This window comes from Myotis nattereri (genome assembly GCF_964212035.1).
Source record: "Myotis nattereri genome assembly, chromosome: 6".
NCBI classification, from domain to species: Eukaryota; Metazoa; Chordata; class Mammalia; order Chiroptera; family Vespertilionidae; genus Myotis; species Myotis nattereri.
The window spans coordinates 7537256-7554047 of NC_138081.1; the positions used below are offsets into that span (position 1 = coordinate 7537256).

Sequence of the window (16792 nt, forward strand, 5' to 3'; positions counted from 1 at the left end):
TTTTTACCCACAGGCTCTGCCTCTACTTTGTAGATTCTCCGGGTTTTCCCAGCGCCCCTGGGAGATCTTGAAGAACACATTCTGGAACTAACTGAAATCACGAGGGAAGGGGTTGGCAAAGAGCCCTAGTTGAAAAAGTGGTGTTTAGCACCAGAAAGTCACCAAGGCTGAGAAAACCCATCCACTTGCTCGCTGGCCTCAGCATGAGACAGAAAGGCCAGGAGCTACTAATGTTTCACATGGAATCCAGGTTAAACAATCACGGCGTGTGAACACCGGCAAACCACCTGACATCACTCGAGCCAGCAGAAAAATTGGATAAAAAGCAATCTTTGGCAAGGCAGCAGTGAAACAGCTTCCCCAAACACCAGCTTTCTGCCAAAGCAAGCTTCTGCCTATTGGTGGATCCGATTCCAAAGCACACCTCCCAGGACCAAGTTTAAGTGCAGAGTTGGTGTTGCCTTTGGCTGCCACCTTGTGGTCTAAATTACAAACGCCTACGAAGACTGAAATAGGTGGCTACCAAGACAAAATCACCTGTGTAGGATTTTTGACATCTCACCTGTGTAATATTGTACCCCACAAATATAACCCCCACGTCCCTGTACCCCCGAAGACCCACTTCAGCTGCCAGTTTTGCTGGCTGCCTTGAGAGCTTTGACCCCCGCTTAGGAAGCACATTATACTGCACTCATCTAGTCAGGGTCTGATCTGCAAGTCAAGCCAAAGGCAGGTCACACAGCAAATCTGTCTGTGCTTCTGTCCAAGCTCATGGGACTGCACCTTTACCACCCCCTCCCAACACTGTGCTGTGTTTGCAGCACAAGACCACAGAAATGGTCCCATCATTTTCTTTTTAATTCGAGAGAAACATCCATTTCTTGTTCCACTTATATATTCATTGGTTGCTTCTTTTAAGTGCCGACTTTTATGGGATTGACATCACAACCTTGGTCTATCAGGGTGATGCTGTAACTGAGCCACTTGGCCAGGACTCCCTGTACCTAAATCCCGCTTCACCCCAAGGGAAAATGCTCGACACCCTTTTCTTGTCATCTCACTAAGGCTCCAGGAAAACTGGACAATGCACCCCCTTTCCAAGGCACCTCAGGACAAGATCCAACTGTCTGATTATGGAATGACAAAGACCCCAGGTCTTCAACCAGCTGGACAGTCCCCTTCAGATGCTTTTGTACACTCTCAAGTCATTGTTTCCTCCTTTGACATGTAAATCCTGAAGCCTTTAAGGTTGAGATTAGTAAACTGTAGGCCTGAACACCATTCCCCTGGTTTTCCTTACATCCTACCTCCCCAGCACTTCTGATATTCCCAAATAGGCACAGAATCTCAGTTCCAAGACCAACAAAATAGCAACTTTCCCACCACACGGAGCTGAGCCAGCATGGCTGGTCTGGTGAAGACGCCTGGCGTTCCAACAGCCTCCCAAAATGGTAACCACACTGGCCATGACTCTGCAGGGAGGTGTCTGCTGGAACAAAGAGAGTCCAAGTCAAAGCCAAGTCCTACAGCAACAAGTGATGTCACCCTGGGTAAGACAACTCCCCAAACCAATCCAGTCTTGCCCCATTTACATTCCATAATGCAAACAAAACAGGGGCACACAGCATTGTTTTCTGACCACAAGTTTATTCAACACAAAATAAGCCGTCCAACTTTACTGAGGTGGCTGACCACGTCCACGACCAAATCCGCCTCTCTGTAAGAGAAAGCACAGGACATCGCGTTAGCAGTCAGCGGAACAGCAGGCCTCCTCATCACTGGTGGGGCTCCCCTCAGAGAGTGCAGGTCCTAAGCCCTAGCCTTGCCCTATTGGCTATAGGGCCACAATCACTTTTCAGACTGTTTCCTCATTTGTAAAACGGGAATATGGACACCCATTCAAGAGTGTGCTCACATATACACACAGAGAAGCCACAGCACCGGACAAGACCTTGTGTCTGCCACCCCCCGCCCCCTTTCACTGTGCTACAGGGCAGCTGCTGTTCCAGTGAGAGCCCAGCCCCCACACAAGCACTTGACCTGGATTACCTAATCTCACAATCACCCTGAGATAGCTACAATCGCCTCTATTTTATAGGTGAGAAACTGGGGCACAGATCACACCATCTGAAGGAAAACAGAGGATTTGGTTCCAGTCCTCCTGGGTTCTAGAGCCCACTCACCAGTGATAGAGTCTCAACCGTAAGTTTTGGTTCATGAAACTAAAGGGATATGGTCATTACAAAAGAAATAGAAAAGACCACTATGCTACATGTAGTATTGATCTGTGAGACTCAATGCAGTATCTATGTACTAAAAAAAGTTTCCGTCTTAACGTGAAAACCTTATTTGGAATTTGTGGGGTTTTGGGGGGAGAGCGGGGAATGAGGGGTGGGACCCACAGGGCTGAGGCCATAACAGTGACAGCTCATGGATAGCAAACAGGGAAGGAATACTCACAAACTGGAATTCGGTTGCTGACCCAGCCCCGGCCTCAGCTTTCTTGTCAGCACCAGCTGGAACGAGAAACACCAGTTCAGATTCATCACATGGTCCCATCCACTGCAGGTAAGTCACCCAACCCAATCTTGCAGGGAAAGCCATGTCAGCAAACAGACCCCATGAAGTACAAGTGAATTACACCTTCTGAGCCACTTTGCCCCCTCCCTCTCCCAAGGCAGCCTTCCTTAAGTCATCCTTCAAAACTCACAGTCCAAACTACTGCCTCCTCCAGGAAGGCTGCCCTGACCGCCACTTCCCATCACTACATGCTTCAGATTAGCAACTAGCTTACAAGGGAGCTCAATGAAGAACTAAAAGGTAAAGAACACAATGGCCCACAGAAGCAAAAAACAACTTCATTATGACCATGGGAAAGCAAGAGGAAAGATCTGTGCTGCCCTGTCCAGCAGCCACTAGTCCAAACTGAGGTTTGCATACACTACTTATGAGATTTCAAGACTTAAGAGAATGCAAAATCTCATTAATGTTTATATAGGTTAGAAAATTAACATTCAGTGGGGTAGAGATCAATGGGAGGAAAAGAGGGGACATTGTAATACTTTTTTTTTTTAATTGATTTCAGAGAGGAAGGGAGGAGAGACAGAAACATCAATCATGAGAATCACTGATTGGCTGCCTCATGCATGCCCTCTACTGATGATCGAGCCTGCAACCCGGACATGTGCCCTGACTAGAATCGAACCTGGGACCCCTCAGCCCGAAGGCCAACGCCCCAACCACTGAGCCAAACCAGCTAGGGCCATTATAATACTTTTAACAATAAAGATAAATTTTTAAAAATTAACATTCATGTGAACTATTTCCATTTGCATTAAGTGTGGCCACGAGGAAATTTTATAGTTCACACTGCAGGGGTGGGGCACCAGGGTCAACAGTGAGTATGGTTTCAGGAAATCTTGTTCAAATTGGGGTCCCTTTGGCCCATTTCAGACCACATCCACCACAGGCTCCTGTCTGCTCACTCCCCTGCCTCCTTGACCAGTCAGTCAGTGTCTTCTCCATCTCCATACCTTTGTTCATGTTCACCTCTTGACTGAAATGCTCACTCCCCTAAACTTGAGAACCCACCCTGAGGCTTGGTCCCAACTGTCACATCCCCTGTAGCACCATTCCCTGACTGGTTTCCCATGTGGTGTGACTTCTAATAAGAGCAACCGCTAACTTTCTCTAAATGGAGAGCAGGTTTGCCAGAGGAATTCATTACTACTATCCTGTAGTGTAAGGTATTCAGGTCAAGTGCTCATTTAATCAGGAACCACGACTAGAGGGAGGCAAGAGTGATGTCAGTAAAAATTCCTTTATACCTTGTTTTTGTAACACAATTTTGTTTCTGCAACGAAGACAGAGTGACTCTTCCTACCACTCCTCTGCAAACACCAATGGCTCCCCATCCTACCCAAGAGTAAAACCCCAAGTTCTCTCACGGCCCATAGACCGTAAGACCCACAATCCTTATCAGATTCTCCAACTGTCTTCTGTCGCTTAAGACAGGCCAGATGCCTTCCCCAGGTAGCTACTGGATGGCTCCTCTCCTGCTCCATCAGGTGTTTGCTTAAATCTCAATTCTGCAATATTACTGAAAATTACACACACACTTTAATTTTCCTGTAGCATCCACATCTTTGGGACATATTATTATGTTACTTATTTTTGCTTATCCATCTCCTATCACTAAAATGCAAGTTCAATGAGAGAGGGGCCTTTTAATGTTATGTACACTACTGTCTCCTCAGCTCCTAGGACAGTGTCCAGCACACCACAGGCACTCAATATATATTTGCTGAATGAACAAGCGTCTGTTGTTCCAAGTCAGTGCTAATATTTGCTATTTAAAACAAGATTTTACAGAAGGGGGTCCTACTATAAGGTGACAGAAGATGTGACTTTGGGTGATGGGTACACGGTGCAGTATACATTTCTTGTAACATAAAAACCCACACCTGAAACCTGTATGTTCATTTTGACCAGTCACCCCAATTAATTTAATAAATGAATATTTAAAATATAATAAAACAAGATTTTACACTATTTTTGAATAAGAAAACAAATTTGAGTGGACCCTACCTTCAAAGAGCTTACAACACAGGAACACAACCACAAAATAAAACCATGTTGCTTTCCTGAAAGTTTTCAGTTTGCTCTCGTTAAAGGACTTCAACCTAAGTCTGTCCCTAGGTCAAAGGGTGTTTCCCCCAGTCCCCACCCATCAAACCCCTGCAAAAGGCAAGAAGCACAAAGGACCCCAGCCAGAGCCGACGGAGAATCCAGGTTCCACCCTCACTGCCCCACACAGACGACCGCTACTCACGGGGCACAGCACTCCGTCTGTAGGTGTCTCTGTCGGCTTCCCCTCGTGTGAGCCTTGCAGGTCGCTCGCCCTCCAGACCTACACAGTAAACCACACGGTGAACATGGGCGATGGGTTCCCTTCAGGCCCAGAAATCTGGAATTGCTCTCCGCTTCTCACCGGAGAACATCTTAGTCATTGTAAGGAGTTAATGGGAACAGGAACTCCTGCACCCAGACTGCCAGCTAGAAAGACTTGTCATTGATATTGGGGCTCCTCGAAGGCCTGGGAAAACGCACATCTTAATTAAAATACCACACATCTGCGAAAGGATTGCTTTCTTCTATTGTATTTTTCAATATAATGCACACTTTCCAATTACTTGGCAAACTCAGAAATTCAGCTATTTCTGCAAACATTCCAATAGCTAAAATTTTGAACTTGATCCAGCTCTTAAGTGGAAAACTCCCTGTACAGAGGAGGCATCACAGATGAAAGCCCCACCTCCACTAGGAAGTATGTAAATATAGAGGCCAGCAAGAATCCTTCAGTCCCCGCCTGCCCCTTGCCCCTTCTCCACCCATCCTTCACGCTGTGAATACATTAAGACAGATTTTAAAAGGTACCTTAAAAACACTGAAGTTTAATTTAGTATTCTCTCTACCCAGTTACCTTAGAGTCCATATAGTTAAAACACCTTTTTGGGGTGGGGGGTGGGGGTGGTGGTGGTAATCCTTATCTGAAGATATTTTTTCTATTTTTTTTTGTTTTAAGAGAGTAGGAGGGAGGAAGAGAAAAACATCGATGTGAGAGACACATCCATTGGTTGCTTCCTACATGCACCCTGACTGGGGCTGGGAATCGAACCTACAACCCAGGCATGTGCCCTTAACCAGTAATTGAACCCATGACCCTTCGGTGCTCAGGCCAACGCTCTAACCATTGAGTCACATCAGCCCAGGCAAACCCTTCTTTAATGTACAAGAAATAAAACTGAACCTGAAGCGAGTGGCTAAAATAAATGCCAGGTCGCGCACAGGCACACTAAATCAAGTCTGTGGGGCAGACAACGGGCTCCTAGGTGCGGTGTAGACTTCTGCTCTAGATGCACAACCCACTCGACCACCAGAAGCCCCTTGGGAGCATTTGGAAAACAGTTTCCTGAGCTCCATGGAGTCTCCCCAGTGGAACCTGGAAGCCACGGCCATCGCTGTATAGATCTCCGTCCCACCTCATTACCCAAGCTTACAAAGCTCTTGTGACAAGTTCTTCAGAACCCAAGGAAAAACATGACTGTGAGCCAGTAGATAATCCGCCCCCCCCCCCCCCCCATCCACACATGAAGCAGAAACGCTCACACCGTGATTTTCCCAAAGTTACTCAATGCTCTACCACACAGGTCTGGTCACAGACTCATATTCTGTGTGAGTGCCGTCTCCTGGGGTAACCTGAGGGCCTGAGTCCAGATCCATTACCAGTCTCCTCCGAGGGGACAGAGGTCTCAGGACTTGACCTGCAAGCCAGAGCCTCTACAGCTGGCACCCATGGCCGATTGTAAGACCCCTCCCGTCTGCCCCACAACGCCCCCCTCCCATGTGCCGCTCCCGGGAAGAGCTGGTGCAGAGCAGGCCGTCGGAGGCACTTATGTGGGCACCGTACCTTTGGGCCTTGGGCGGCCGGTCTCAGGGCGGCTGCGGCGCAAGGTGGCGGGCACGATCTCCGGGGGCAGGTGCAGGTAATCGCGGAGATACTGGATGCCCTCGTTGGTGAGGTACCAGTAGAAGTGCCTCCAGGCAAACTGCTCCTTCACGTAGCCCCGGGACTTGAGAGACTGCAAGACAGAAAACCGCGGCTGAGCCCTAACCGGAGGCTGGACGCTAGGAGCGCGGTGCAGGGGGAGCTGGCTGCGCAGGAGGCAGGGGTTCAGGTGCATCTACCTCACGGCCCCTCAAGGCAGCAAGCAGCGCGGGCTGTCCTGACCTCCTTGGCACTGGCCTTGGGCGGCCGCCGAAAACCCCTCCATCGGCACCCACTCCAGCAGCGCCCGGCCGGCTACCTGCATGGCCTTCATGACGTGGAGATTGGGCACGTTCTTGTCCGCCAGCTCGGGGTGCTTGGGCATGTGCACGTCCTTCTTGGCCACCATCACCCCCTCCTTGAAGAGGAGCTCGTAAATGGCGATCCGGTTCTTCTTGGGCATCAACATCTACAGGGAGAAAGCGAGAGCATCTCTAAGCAATGTGGCCAGGGGGTCAGGAACCGAGTTCAAGACCCACGAAACCACCGTCCCATGGGCTGAAATCTCAAACAAAACGTGCAGGCAGCGGCCCGAGGCCCCGGTGCTGAGGGCTGACAGCGAGGCGGCCCCCAAGTCAGGAGCTCTGCCCCTTGGGCTGGGAGCCAGGTGGGCAGCCTGTAGGCGGCACCGTGGCCTGGTTGGGCCCAGGCAGTAGTCTGTGGGCAGGGACCTTGCCAAGGGGACTGGAGGCCGGGCCCACTGGTGCCCGTGGAGGAACAATAAAGGTTTTCAGTGTAAAAAACAAAACAAAACACGTGCGGGCAGGAGGGATTCAAACTCTGTAGACTGACACCCACCAGTTACCAGCTCCCACCTCCAGCCCCGAAAACACTGCAGGTGAGAAGGAAGTTACCAAGGCATTAAAACAAAACGGGGGTGCACACCCGCTTCAAACTTCCACCCACAACCGTAAAGGAATAACGGGGCGCAGACCCCGCGTTCTCTGAGTATCCGGGACCATCAACACCGGTGCCACGGGGCGCGCGGCGAGGCTGCACTTTCAGGCGGGCCACGGGAGGCCAGGGAAGTCTCTTCTCACGACGGGCCGTCGACGCGCAGCCCAAGGGCCAAGGCCTCCGCACCCTCATTTCCTACCCCTCTCCCCGCAAACGAGAGCCCCAGGGCCAAGCAAAGAGGCACCCGGGGTGAAGAGTGGGCGAGCGGGGTACAGTCCTCCTAGCCTCGCCCAGGCACCGCCACGCAAGGGCTTCATCCTTCCCTCCTCCGCCCTCCGCCATCGGGACGCCGATCTTCGCCAACAGCGCCCCACTATCCCCCGGCGTGCGCCCCCGGCCCCTCTCTACTCAGAAATGAGCGAGCGCGCAGTGGGAGAGGGGTCCCCTCGCCCCAACCACGGGGAAGCGCAGCGACTGCGGCGGCGAGAGGGCCAGGATGGAGGCCGATGGAGCCCGCGCTCCACGGGAACTCACCGCGACAGCTGCTGTGTCCCGGGCCCGAGCTAGAAAGGAAGGGGCATGCGCGGCGCGGCGTCTCTTCCGGGCCGGCGTGCCCCGCCCCCCGTCAGGACCCGCGCACAAGCCTGGGGTGGCCTCGGCGGTGCCTGAGAGACTGGCGGCTCGGCAGCTGCAAACCCTGACCCACACCGGCCCGTGGAAACCCCGCCGCCGCGTTTGTCAGGCAATGGTCACTTTTCTGCTTGGGCAGGCTCCTTAGAAACACGCTGCTTCTTTATTCCCAGCAATCATTTAACTTAATATTATGCAAGGAATACATGCGCTTTGAGCGGGGGAAAAAGAGAGAACATACAGAGTAATAACAATAACAATAATAAAAGACTTTTTAAAAACAATCCTATTGCCCTAGCCTAGCCATTTGGCTCACTGGATGGAGCGTCGGCCTGCAGACTGAAGGGTCCCAGGTTCCATTCCGGTCAAGGGCATGTACCTTGGTTGCAGGCACATCCCTAGTAGGGGGTGTGCGGGAGGCAGCTAATCGATGCTTCTCTCTCATGGATGTTTCTAACTTTCTATCCCTCTCCCTTCCTCTCTGTAAAAAAGCAATAAAATATATTTTAAAAAAATAAAAATAAAAACAATCCTATCAACCAAAAATAATCACTCATATACACCCAAGCAAAGTATGTGTTCTTTTCCACTCTATGATTGGACATATATTAAATCCTTCCCTACTCTCTGTAACAATGCCACACACACCTGCACCCTTGCCCAACATTTTACTTAGAATAAATTCCTGGAGGTGTAGCTGTTGAGTGAAAAAGTACACACTAATCTCATTGCTCTTGTAATTTGCTCTTCTTGGTTACTTCTGTGATAAAACATTTTTTTCTTTAAATTTTTCATCTCCATTGCCTGTTTTCTTACTGAGAGTTTTTTCCTATTAAAGTTAATAGCGGAGAACCAAGATGGCGGCATAGGTTAACGCCGGAGTTTGCTGCTTTGAACAACTACTTCAAAAGTGAAACTAAAAGACAGAGGGACATCACCCAGAACCACTGGAACGCTGGCTGAGTGGAAGTCCTACAGCTAGGAGTAAAGAGAAACGCACACGGACACTCAGAGGAGGCGCAGTGCTGAAGTCAAATTCTGAGGTGCGGAGTGCGCGCGCGGAGCGGGCTGGCGGCGGAGGGTGCGGTTGGCGTTTTCAATCGGGAGGGAGTCGCAGACTCTGAGCTCCAGATCCGGGCGAGTCTTTAGGGACCCAGACTCAAACGGGAGAAGCGGGACCGCCTGGCTTCAGTCAGAGCGAGTGCAGCTTTCCCTCCGAGCTTTGCAGCCATTGCTGGGACTCAGAGAGGCAGAGCCCCTGGGGACAGGACTGAGAGCGGCCATAACTGCTCTCTCTGGCCCACCCTGTTGATCCTGTGCGACCCGCCCCGCCCAAGCCCTGCACCGAGGCATTTGCCGGATAGCCTCAGGCAAACGCCAGATTAGCACCTCCCTAGAGGACAGAAGTTCTCTCACTGCTGACACAGCTGATTCTCATAGCCACTTGGCCTGGAGGGCAAACCCTCCCTGGAATTAGCTACAAGACTGCACACAAAGGCCACTAGGGGGTGCACCAAGGAAGCATAACAAAATGCAGAGACAAAGAAACAGGACAAAATTGTCAATGGAAGATCTAGAGTTCAGAACCACACTTTTAAGGTCTCTCAAGAACTGTTTAGAAGCCGCCGATAAACTTAATGAGATCTACAAGAAAACTAATGAGACCCTCGATGTTATATTGGGGAACCAACTAGAAATTAAGCATACACTGACTGAAATAAAGAATATCATACAGACTCCCGGCAGCAGAACAGAGGAGCGCAAGAATCAAGTCAATGATTTGAAATGCGAGGAAGCAAAAAACACCCAACCGGAAAAGCAAAATGAAAAAAGAATCCAAAAATGCGAGGATAGTGTAAGGAGCCTCTGGGACAGCTTCAAGCGTACCAACATCAGAATTATAGGGGTGCCAGAAGATGAGAGAGAGCAAGATATTGAAAACCTATTTGAAGAAATAATGACAGAAAACTTCCCTCACCTGGTGAAAGAAATGGACTTACAGGTCCAAGAAGCGCGGAGAACCCCAAACAAAAGGAATCCAAAGAGGACCACACCAAGACACATCATAATTAAAATGCCAAGAGCAAAAGACAAAGAGAGAATCTTAAAAACAGCAAGAGAAAGAAACTCAGTTACCTACAAGGGAATACCCATACGACTGTCAGCTGATTTCTCAACAGAAACTTTGCAGGCCAGAAGGGAGTGGCAAGAAATATTCAAAGTGATGAACACCAAGAACCTACAACCAAGATTACTTTATCCAGCAAAGCTATCATTCAGAATTGAAGGTCAGATAAAGAGCTTCACAGATAAGGAAAAGCTAAAGGAGTTCATCACCACCAAACCAGGATTATATGAAATGCTGAAAGGTATCCTTTAAGAAGAGGAAGAGGAAGAAAAAGGTAAAGATACAAATTATGAACAACAAATATGCATCTATCAACAAGTGAATCTAAGAATCAAGTGAATAAATAATCCGATGAACAGAATGAACTGTTGATTATAATAGAATCAGGGACATAGAAAGGGAATGGACTGACTATTCTTGGGGGGGAAAGGGGTGTGGGAGATGCGGGAAGAGACTGGACAAAAATCGTGCACCTATGGATGAGGACAGTGGGTGGGGAGTGAGGGCGGAGGGTGGGGCGGGAACTGGGAGGAGGGGAGTTATGGGGGGGAAAAAAGAGGAACAAATGTAATAATCTGAACAATAAAGATTTAATTAAAAAAAAAAAAAAAAAAAAAAAAAAATAAAGTTAATAGCTCTCTGTCACACATTTTTCAAGAATTTCCCCCAGACCCCGGCTGGTGTGGCTCAGTGGGTTGAGCACCATCCATGCACCGGAGGGTCACGGGTGGGGTCCCACTCAGGGCGCGTGCCCAGGTTGCAGGTGGGCACTTCGGGAGACAGTCGATCATTGTCTCTCTTGATAGGAAATTTTTGGACTGGAGCAGCCGGTGTTCCCCTGTGCAGGATGGTTACCCAAATTCTTTGTCCATCGGAGTTGAAGAATGAATCCACGGACTGAAGATGGTCTAGTAAAGGTGGAGGTTTATTGAAGAGCAAGTACAGACTCCCATGTGGGGAGGGGGGAAAAGTCTCTCCGACTTCCTGTGGCCATGGTTTATAAAGGCGGCAAGTCCCTGTGTCCTGATATCCCTTCTGATTGGTCAATATTCCCTTTTGAATTGGTTACTATAGTAACTCCTGAGATTGAAGGTCAAACATCACATGGGACATGTGATGCCCTCCTCCCTCATTATTCTCCTTTTCCTTCTAGGCTTTCTTCCTTCTTTATTTTGTAAATACACACCTTTTGGCTACTCTGAGTTCCCTTGTCTTATGGAAATGTAACTGAGCCTGGCTCCCTTGTGTTATGGAAATGTAACTTCTCCCAGTCTGTAGCCCTGGTTTCTTTTCCCATGGACCCCCAATTCCAAAAATTCCCTAAACCTGCCTATATTCCCCTAAAATTCCTTTTCACTCCCTCACATCAATGTTTCTCTCTCTCTCCCTCTCCTTTCCTCTATCTCTAAAATCAATAAAAAACATTTTTTAAAAAACGAATTTCCCCCAGTTTTCCATTTGTCTTGATCTTCATGGTAATTTGAAGAAGTTTTGCATTTCTTTATATACAAACTAGAGGCCCAGTGCATGAAATTCATGCATGGTAGGGTCCCTAGGCCTGGCCTGCAATCAGGGCCCATTGGGGCCTTCCTTCATTCCATGCCTCCCCCTGGTGGTCAGTGCATGTCATAGCGAGCGGTTGAACTCCCAGTTGGTTGAACTCCCGAGGAGACAATTTGCATATTAGACTTCTATTACATAGGATCTTTATGATTTCAGACTAGTACAAATGCTTAAAAAGTCACTACATACCTTGTGATTATATAAATATCCACCTGTAGGTTTTTATTTTTTATTTATTTTTTATTTTTATTTTTATTTTTATTTTTTTTAATATATTTTATTGATTTTTCACAGAGAGGAAGGGAGAGGGATAGAGAGTTAGAAACATCGATGAGAGAGCTGCCTCCTGCACATCCCCCACTGGGGATGTGCCCGCAACCAAGGTACATGCCCTTGGCCGGAATCGAACCTGGGACCCTTCAGTCCGCAGGCCGACGCTCTATCCACTGAGCCAAACCGGTTAGGGCAGGTTTTTATTTTTTAAATCCTCACTCTAGGATATGTTTCTTATTGTTTTGTTGTTTCGTCTTGTTTTATTTTAGAGAGAGAGGAACATGTGAGAGAGAAACATCCATCAGTTCCCTCCCATATGTGCCAAATTGGGATCGAATCCGCAAGTTTTTGGTGTACAGGATGACACTCAAAACAACCGAGTGAAATGTTTTTTTCAAGCATTGTTGTGGCTTTATTGTTTAAAAATAAGTATTCATCAGTTTTGCAAGATGGAATGAGTTCTGGAGATCGTTGCACAGCAATGTGAATGACTTAGCACGACTGACCTGTACACTTAAAAATGGTAAATTTTATGTCATGTATATTTTACACAATTTTTAAAAATAAATATTCAAAACATGTTTACAGAAATTTAAAAAGGAAGAAGCTTGACCATATGGACAAGAAACACCATAATCTAAGGACTTGGTCAAGCAGATTTGAAAAAATACAGTAAAACTTCTAGAAATGAAAATTAAAATGATTGAAACTTAAAAAAAACGAAACAAAACAAAAAAACCCAACAAACTAGAGGGCTCTTCCTCCTGGCGCATGGCCGACGTTCCTTTTCCCTTCCTCTACCCCTATCCCTCTGGCCCCAGGCACATCACCATTAGCTTCCTCACTCCCAAGCTCCAAGGGCCCTTCCTTTACTCTATAACTCAATTCCTAAGCCCATTTCTGCTAGGAATTACTTTTCCTACCTCTGTAATTTACCCAATAAATGTTCTCTTACAAAAAAATAATAAAAAGAATAAACTATAGATTTGACACACTTAAAGAGAAAAATCAGTGAAATGGAAAGATATAAATTTAAAAATACATATTCACAATGCAGTCTAGAGATTTAAAAGAGAGAAAGAGAGAGAGAATGTTTGAAAGAAAGGATAAGAAGTATAAGGAACAGAATGAGGAAGTCTAATATATGTCTAAGTGAAGTCTCTAAGGAAATAATAGAGAATGTAGGAAAGACACACTGTCAGAATATTTTTCTGAATTATTGGAAGACAACACACTTCAGATTCATTGCTCTCATCAAATCCCAAGTTGCAGAACATCCAAGACAAAGAGATCTTAAAAGCAGCCAGCGGGAGAGGCCGGGTGTGACTGCTCACTTCCCAGTAGCAACACTGGAATGCGGTCTACTGAATCTCCTCTCTCAGTGGCCAGAGTGACCTTCTACAACATCAGACCATGCAACTCTGGGCTTAAAATCCTCCAATGATGTCCCAGTTCACTTACAAAAATATTCAAAGTCTTTATATGACTTAGTTTTTTATGTTTAAATCTTTTTTTTTTTTTTTTTTTTTTTATGTTTAAATCTTTGATTCTCCTGGAATGTTTCCTGATGTAAAAATTTTCCCTCTAAAGGGTTAGCTGGTGTCTCAACATCATTTCCTCAATAAGCTATGCTTCCATTTATCTGAAATACCACTAAAATGTTTCTGAGAGATGAATTCAGTTTCAGATTTTATTGCATTTGTGTCTATGATACACCATGGTGCGAATACTCAGGATAATCCTATCTAATAAAAGAGAAACATGGTAATTAGCGTACGACCGCTACCCTTCCCATTGGCTAATCAGTGAGATATGCAAATTAACTGCCAACCAAGATGGCAGCCGGCAGCCAGGCAGCTTAAACTGAACATGAGGCTTGCTTGCTTCAGTGACGGAGGACTCCAACGTTCCCCGCCTGCCTTGCTGGCTTCTGAGCCTGCAGTTTAAGAAACATTGTAACAAATATAGAAGCTAAACAAAACCCCAGAAACCTGCTTTCAGTGAGCCGGGATCTCAGAGCTGGAGTTATACATTGTTTCGATTATAGAACCCAAACAAACCAGATACCTGCTTTCAGCAGCGGAAGCCTCAGAGCTGGAGCCTCACAGCTAAAGCTGGCCCAGAATAAAAAAAAAGAAAAAAGAAAAAAAGGAGCAGTTGGGAGCTTCCGTCACCCGCCAGCCTGAAAACAGCCACCATCCCCTCACCCAGACTGGCCAGGCACCCCAGTGGGGACCCCCACCCTGAAGGGTGTGTGACCAGCTGCAAACAGCCATTATCCCCTCACCCAGGCTGGCCAGGCACCCCAGTGGGGACCCCCACCCTGGCCCAGGACACCCTTCAGGGCAAACCAGCCAGCCCCACCCATGCACCAGGCCTCTATCCTATATAGTAATAGGGTAATATGACTCCCAGCACCAGGATCAGTGGAGCCGCGAGGCCTCCCAGCACCGGGATCAGCGGAGCCGAGAGGCCTCCCAGCACCAAGATCAGCGTGACAGGGGGCAGCGCCCAAACCCCCTGATCGCCCTGTGGCTCTGTGTGTGACAGGGGGCGGGGCCACAACCTCCCTATCCGCCCTGCTCTGTTCGTGACAGGGGAAGGCGCCCCAACCTCCTGATCAGCCCTGCTCTGTGCCTGATACGGGGGAGCTCCCCAACCCCCTGATCGCTCTGTGTGTGACAGGGTGCAGCACCCCAACCCCCCCCCCCCCCGGGCCCTGCTCTGTGTGTGACAGGGTAGAGCCATAACCTCCCCATCGACCCTGCCTTGAGTGTGACAGGGGACGGTGCCCCAACCCCCCATTCGGCCCTACCCTGAGTGTGACTGAGGGTGGCATTGCAACCTCCCAATCCTCCCTGCTCTGTGAATGACAGAGGGCGGCGCCCCAACTCCCCAATCAGCCCTGCTATGAGCCCGACCAGGGGCTGCACCTAGGGATTGGGCCTGCCCTCTGCCACCCGGGAGCAGGCCTAAGCCAGCAGGGCGTTATCTCCCGAGGGGTCCCAGACTGCGAGAGGGCACAGGACAGGCTGAGGGACCCCCCCTTCCCCCCGAGTGCACAAATTTTTGTGCACCAGGCCTCTAGTCCTATATAATAAAAGCCTAATATGCTAAGTGTCCTGTCGTTGTCTGGTCATCTGCTCAACCAATCAAATCGTAATATGCTAATGGCATGCTAAGGCCACTCAACTGCTCACTATGACGTGCACTGACCACTAGGGGGCAGACGCTCCAACCACTAGGTTAGCTTGCTGCTGGGGTCCGGCCAATTGGGACTGAGCAAGAAGGACTGGACACATCCTGGAGCCCTCCCAAAGCCTCTCCCCCTGGCTGGCCACAGCCCCTCTAGTGCACAAATTCGTGCACCAGGCCTCTAGTTTCAGATAAAGCACTCAGAATTTGTTCTTGGGAGACAGTTGGGTGCAATTAGGTAAGAGAATCATCTAAGATCCTGTGAGGATCTGAGATTACCTACAGTGGTTGTGGAGTGAGAAGAGGATGAGGAGGGACCCCACAATACCTCCCAGCTCACCTTAGGATGGTACTCCTGTGGGTATCTTCCTACCTGGATGGAGCTGTCTTATGGGCAAGGACCATGCCTTTCTCCTCTCTCAGGGTCCTCTCCAGCAGTTAGTACAACGTCTCACACATGTTAAATATACTTAATAAATGTTTCAGGCATAAACAGCGATGCCATGGATAGAGGAGATTATATTGTTGAGTAAGGAAAGAGGACTGATGAGTAATAATACCCTCTGACACTACAAAGGACTTCTCAGATGACAGTGCACCCTTGAGTTCACTGAATTGCATGCTGCTGTTAGGCGCTGAGCCTCTGGCAGTGGGCCAGGTGGGGGGGGCAAAGGTGGGGGCAGGTATACACGTGGATCGGACACCAAGCAACAAATACATCTATTTTGTGCCGGGACCCATGAAGAAAATGATCAGGTGTGGTGACAGAGAGTAACGGAGAACAAGGAGGTGACTTGTCAGCTGAAAGCTATGGAGGAGTCAAGCTTGGGCTGTGAACTGGCTGGCGGAACAGTTCCTGGGAAGGGCCCTGCGGAGGAGGAGGGCTCCAACTGAAAGGCAACCAGCGTGGCTAGGGCAAGGCTCACGAGGCAACTGAGATGGCACAGTGGTCTCAGGAAAGAGTTAGGATTTTATTCAAAGTGCAATGAAACCCAGCTGGCGTGGCTCGGTGGTTGAGTGTCGACCTATGAACCAGGAGGTCTCGGTTCAATTTCTTGTCACGGCACATGCCCAGTTGCAAGCTCGATCCCCAGTGTGGGGCCTGCAGGAGGCAGCCAATCTATTTTCTCATCATTGATGTCTCTCTCTCTTTCTCTCTCTCTCCCTCTCCCTTCCTCTCTGAAATCAATATGCGTATATATTAAAAGTGCAATGAGCCCTAACCAGTTTGGCTCAGTGGATAGAGTGTCGGCCTGCGGACTCAAGGGTCCTGGGTTCGATTCCGGTCAAGGGCATGTGCCTTGGTTGCGGGCACATCCCCAGTGGGGAGTGTGCAGGAGGCAGCTGATCGATGTTTCTCTCTCATCGATGTTTCTAACTCTCTAACCCTCTCTCTTCCCCTCTGTAAAAAATCAATAAAATATATATTTTTTAAAAAAAGTGCAATGAAAAGCCACAAAAAAATTTCAGCAGTAGTGACAGGATCAGATGTATGTATT

General features: G+C 48.4%; 1 protein-coding gene across 3 annotated transcripts; it reads right to left on the reverse strand.

The window, feature by feature from the left end:
• Positions 1 to 1627: 1627 nt before the first annotated feature.
• RPS10 (ribosomal protein S10) lies at positions 1628 to 8901 on the reverse strand. 3 transcript variants are annotated; one of them, XM_081095028.1, is made up of 6 exons: positions 8039 to 8901; positions 6867 to 7016; positions 6470 to 6641; positions 4832 to 4909; positions 2461 to 2516; positions 1628 to 1717 (listed from the first exon to the last, which is right to left on the reverse strand). In XM_081095028.1, the coding sequence occupies exons 2-6, from the start codon at positions 7014 to 7016 to the stop codon at positions 1676 to 1678; spliced, it is 498 nt and encodes a 165-aa protein (XP_080951154.1). In that variant the 5' UTR covers positions 8039 to 8901; the 3' UTR covers positions 1628 to 1675. The 3 variants fall into 3 exon arrangements, with proteins under 3 accessions (XP_080951154.1, XP_080951155.1, XP_080951153.1); XM_081095029.1 differs by having other exon boundaries at positions 7542 to 8044; XM_081095027.1 differs by lacking the exon at positions 8039 to 8901 and adding an exon at positions 7542 to 7857 and having other exon boundaries at positions 6748 to 7016.
• Between the last annotated feature and the right edge of the window lie 7891 nt (positions 8902 to 16792).

What these genes read in the sequence shown, in the direction of transcription:
- RPS10 (XM_081095027.1), bottom strand. Translation starts at nt 7,569, where the DNA reads ATGGTCCCGGATACTCAGAGAACGCGGG. An exon ending in CGGCCGCCCAAGGCCCAAAG is followed by an intron (nt 4,910 to 6,469) that starts GTACGGTGCCCA and finishes TTTACTGTGTAG; the next exon opens with GTCTGGAGGGCGAGCGACCT. An exon ending in CAGACGGAGTGCTGTGCCCC is followed by an intron (nt 2,517 to 4,831) that starts GTGAGTAGCGGT and finishes TTCTCGTTCCAG; the next exon opens with CTGGTGCTGACAAGAAAGCT.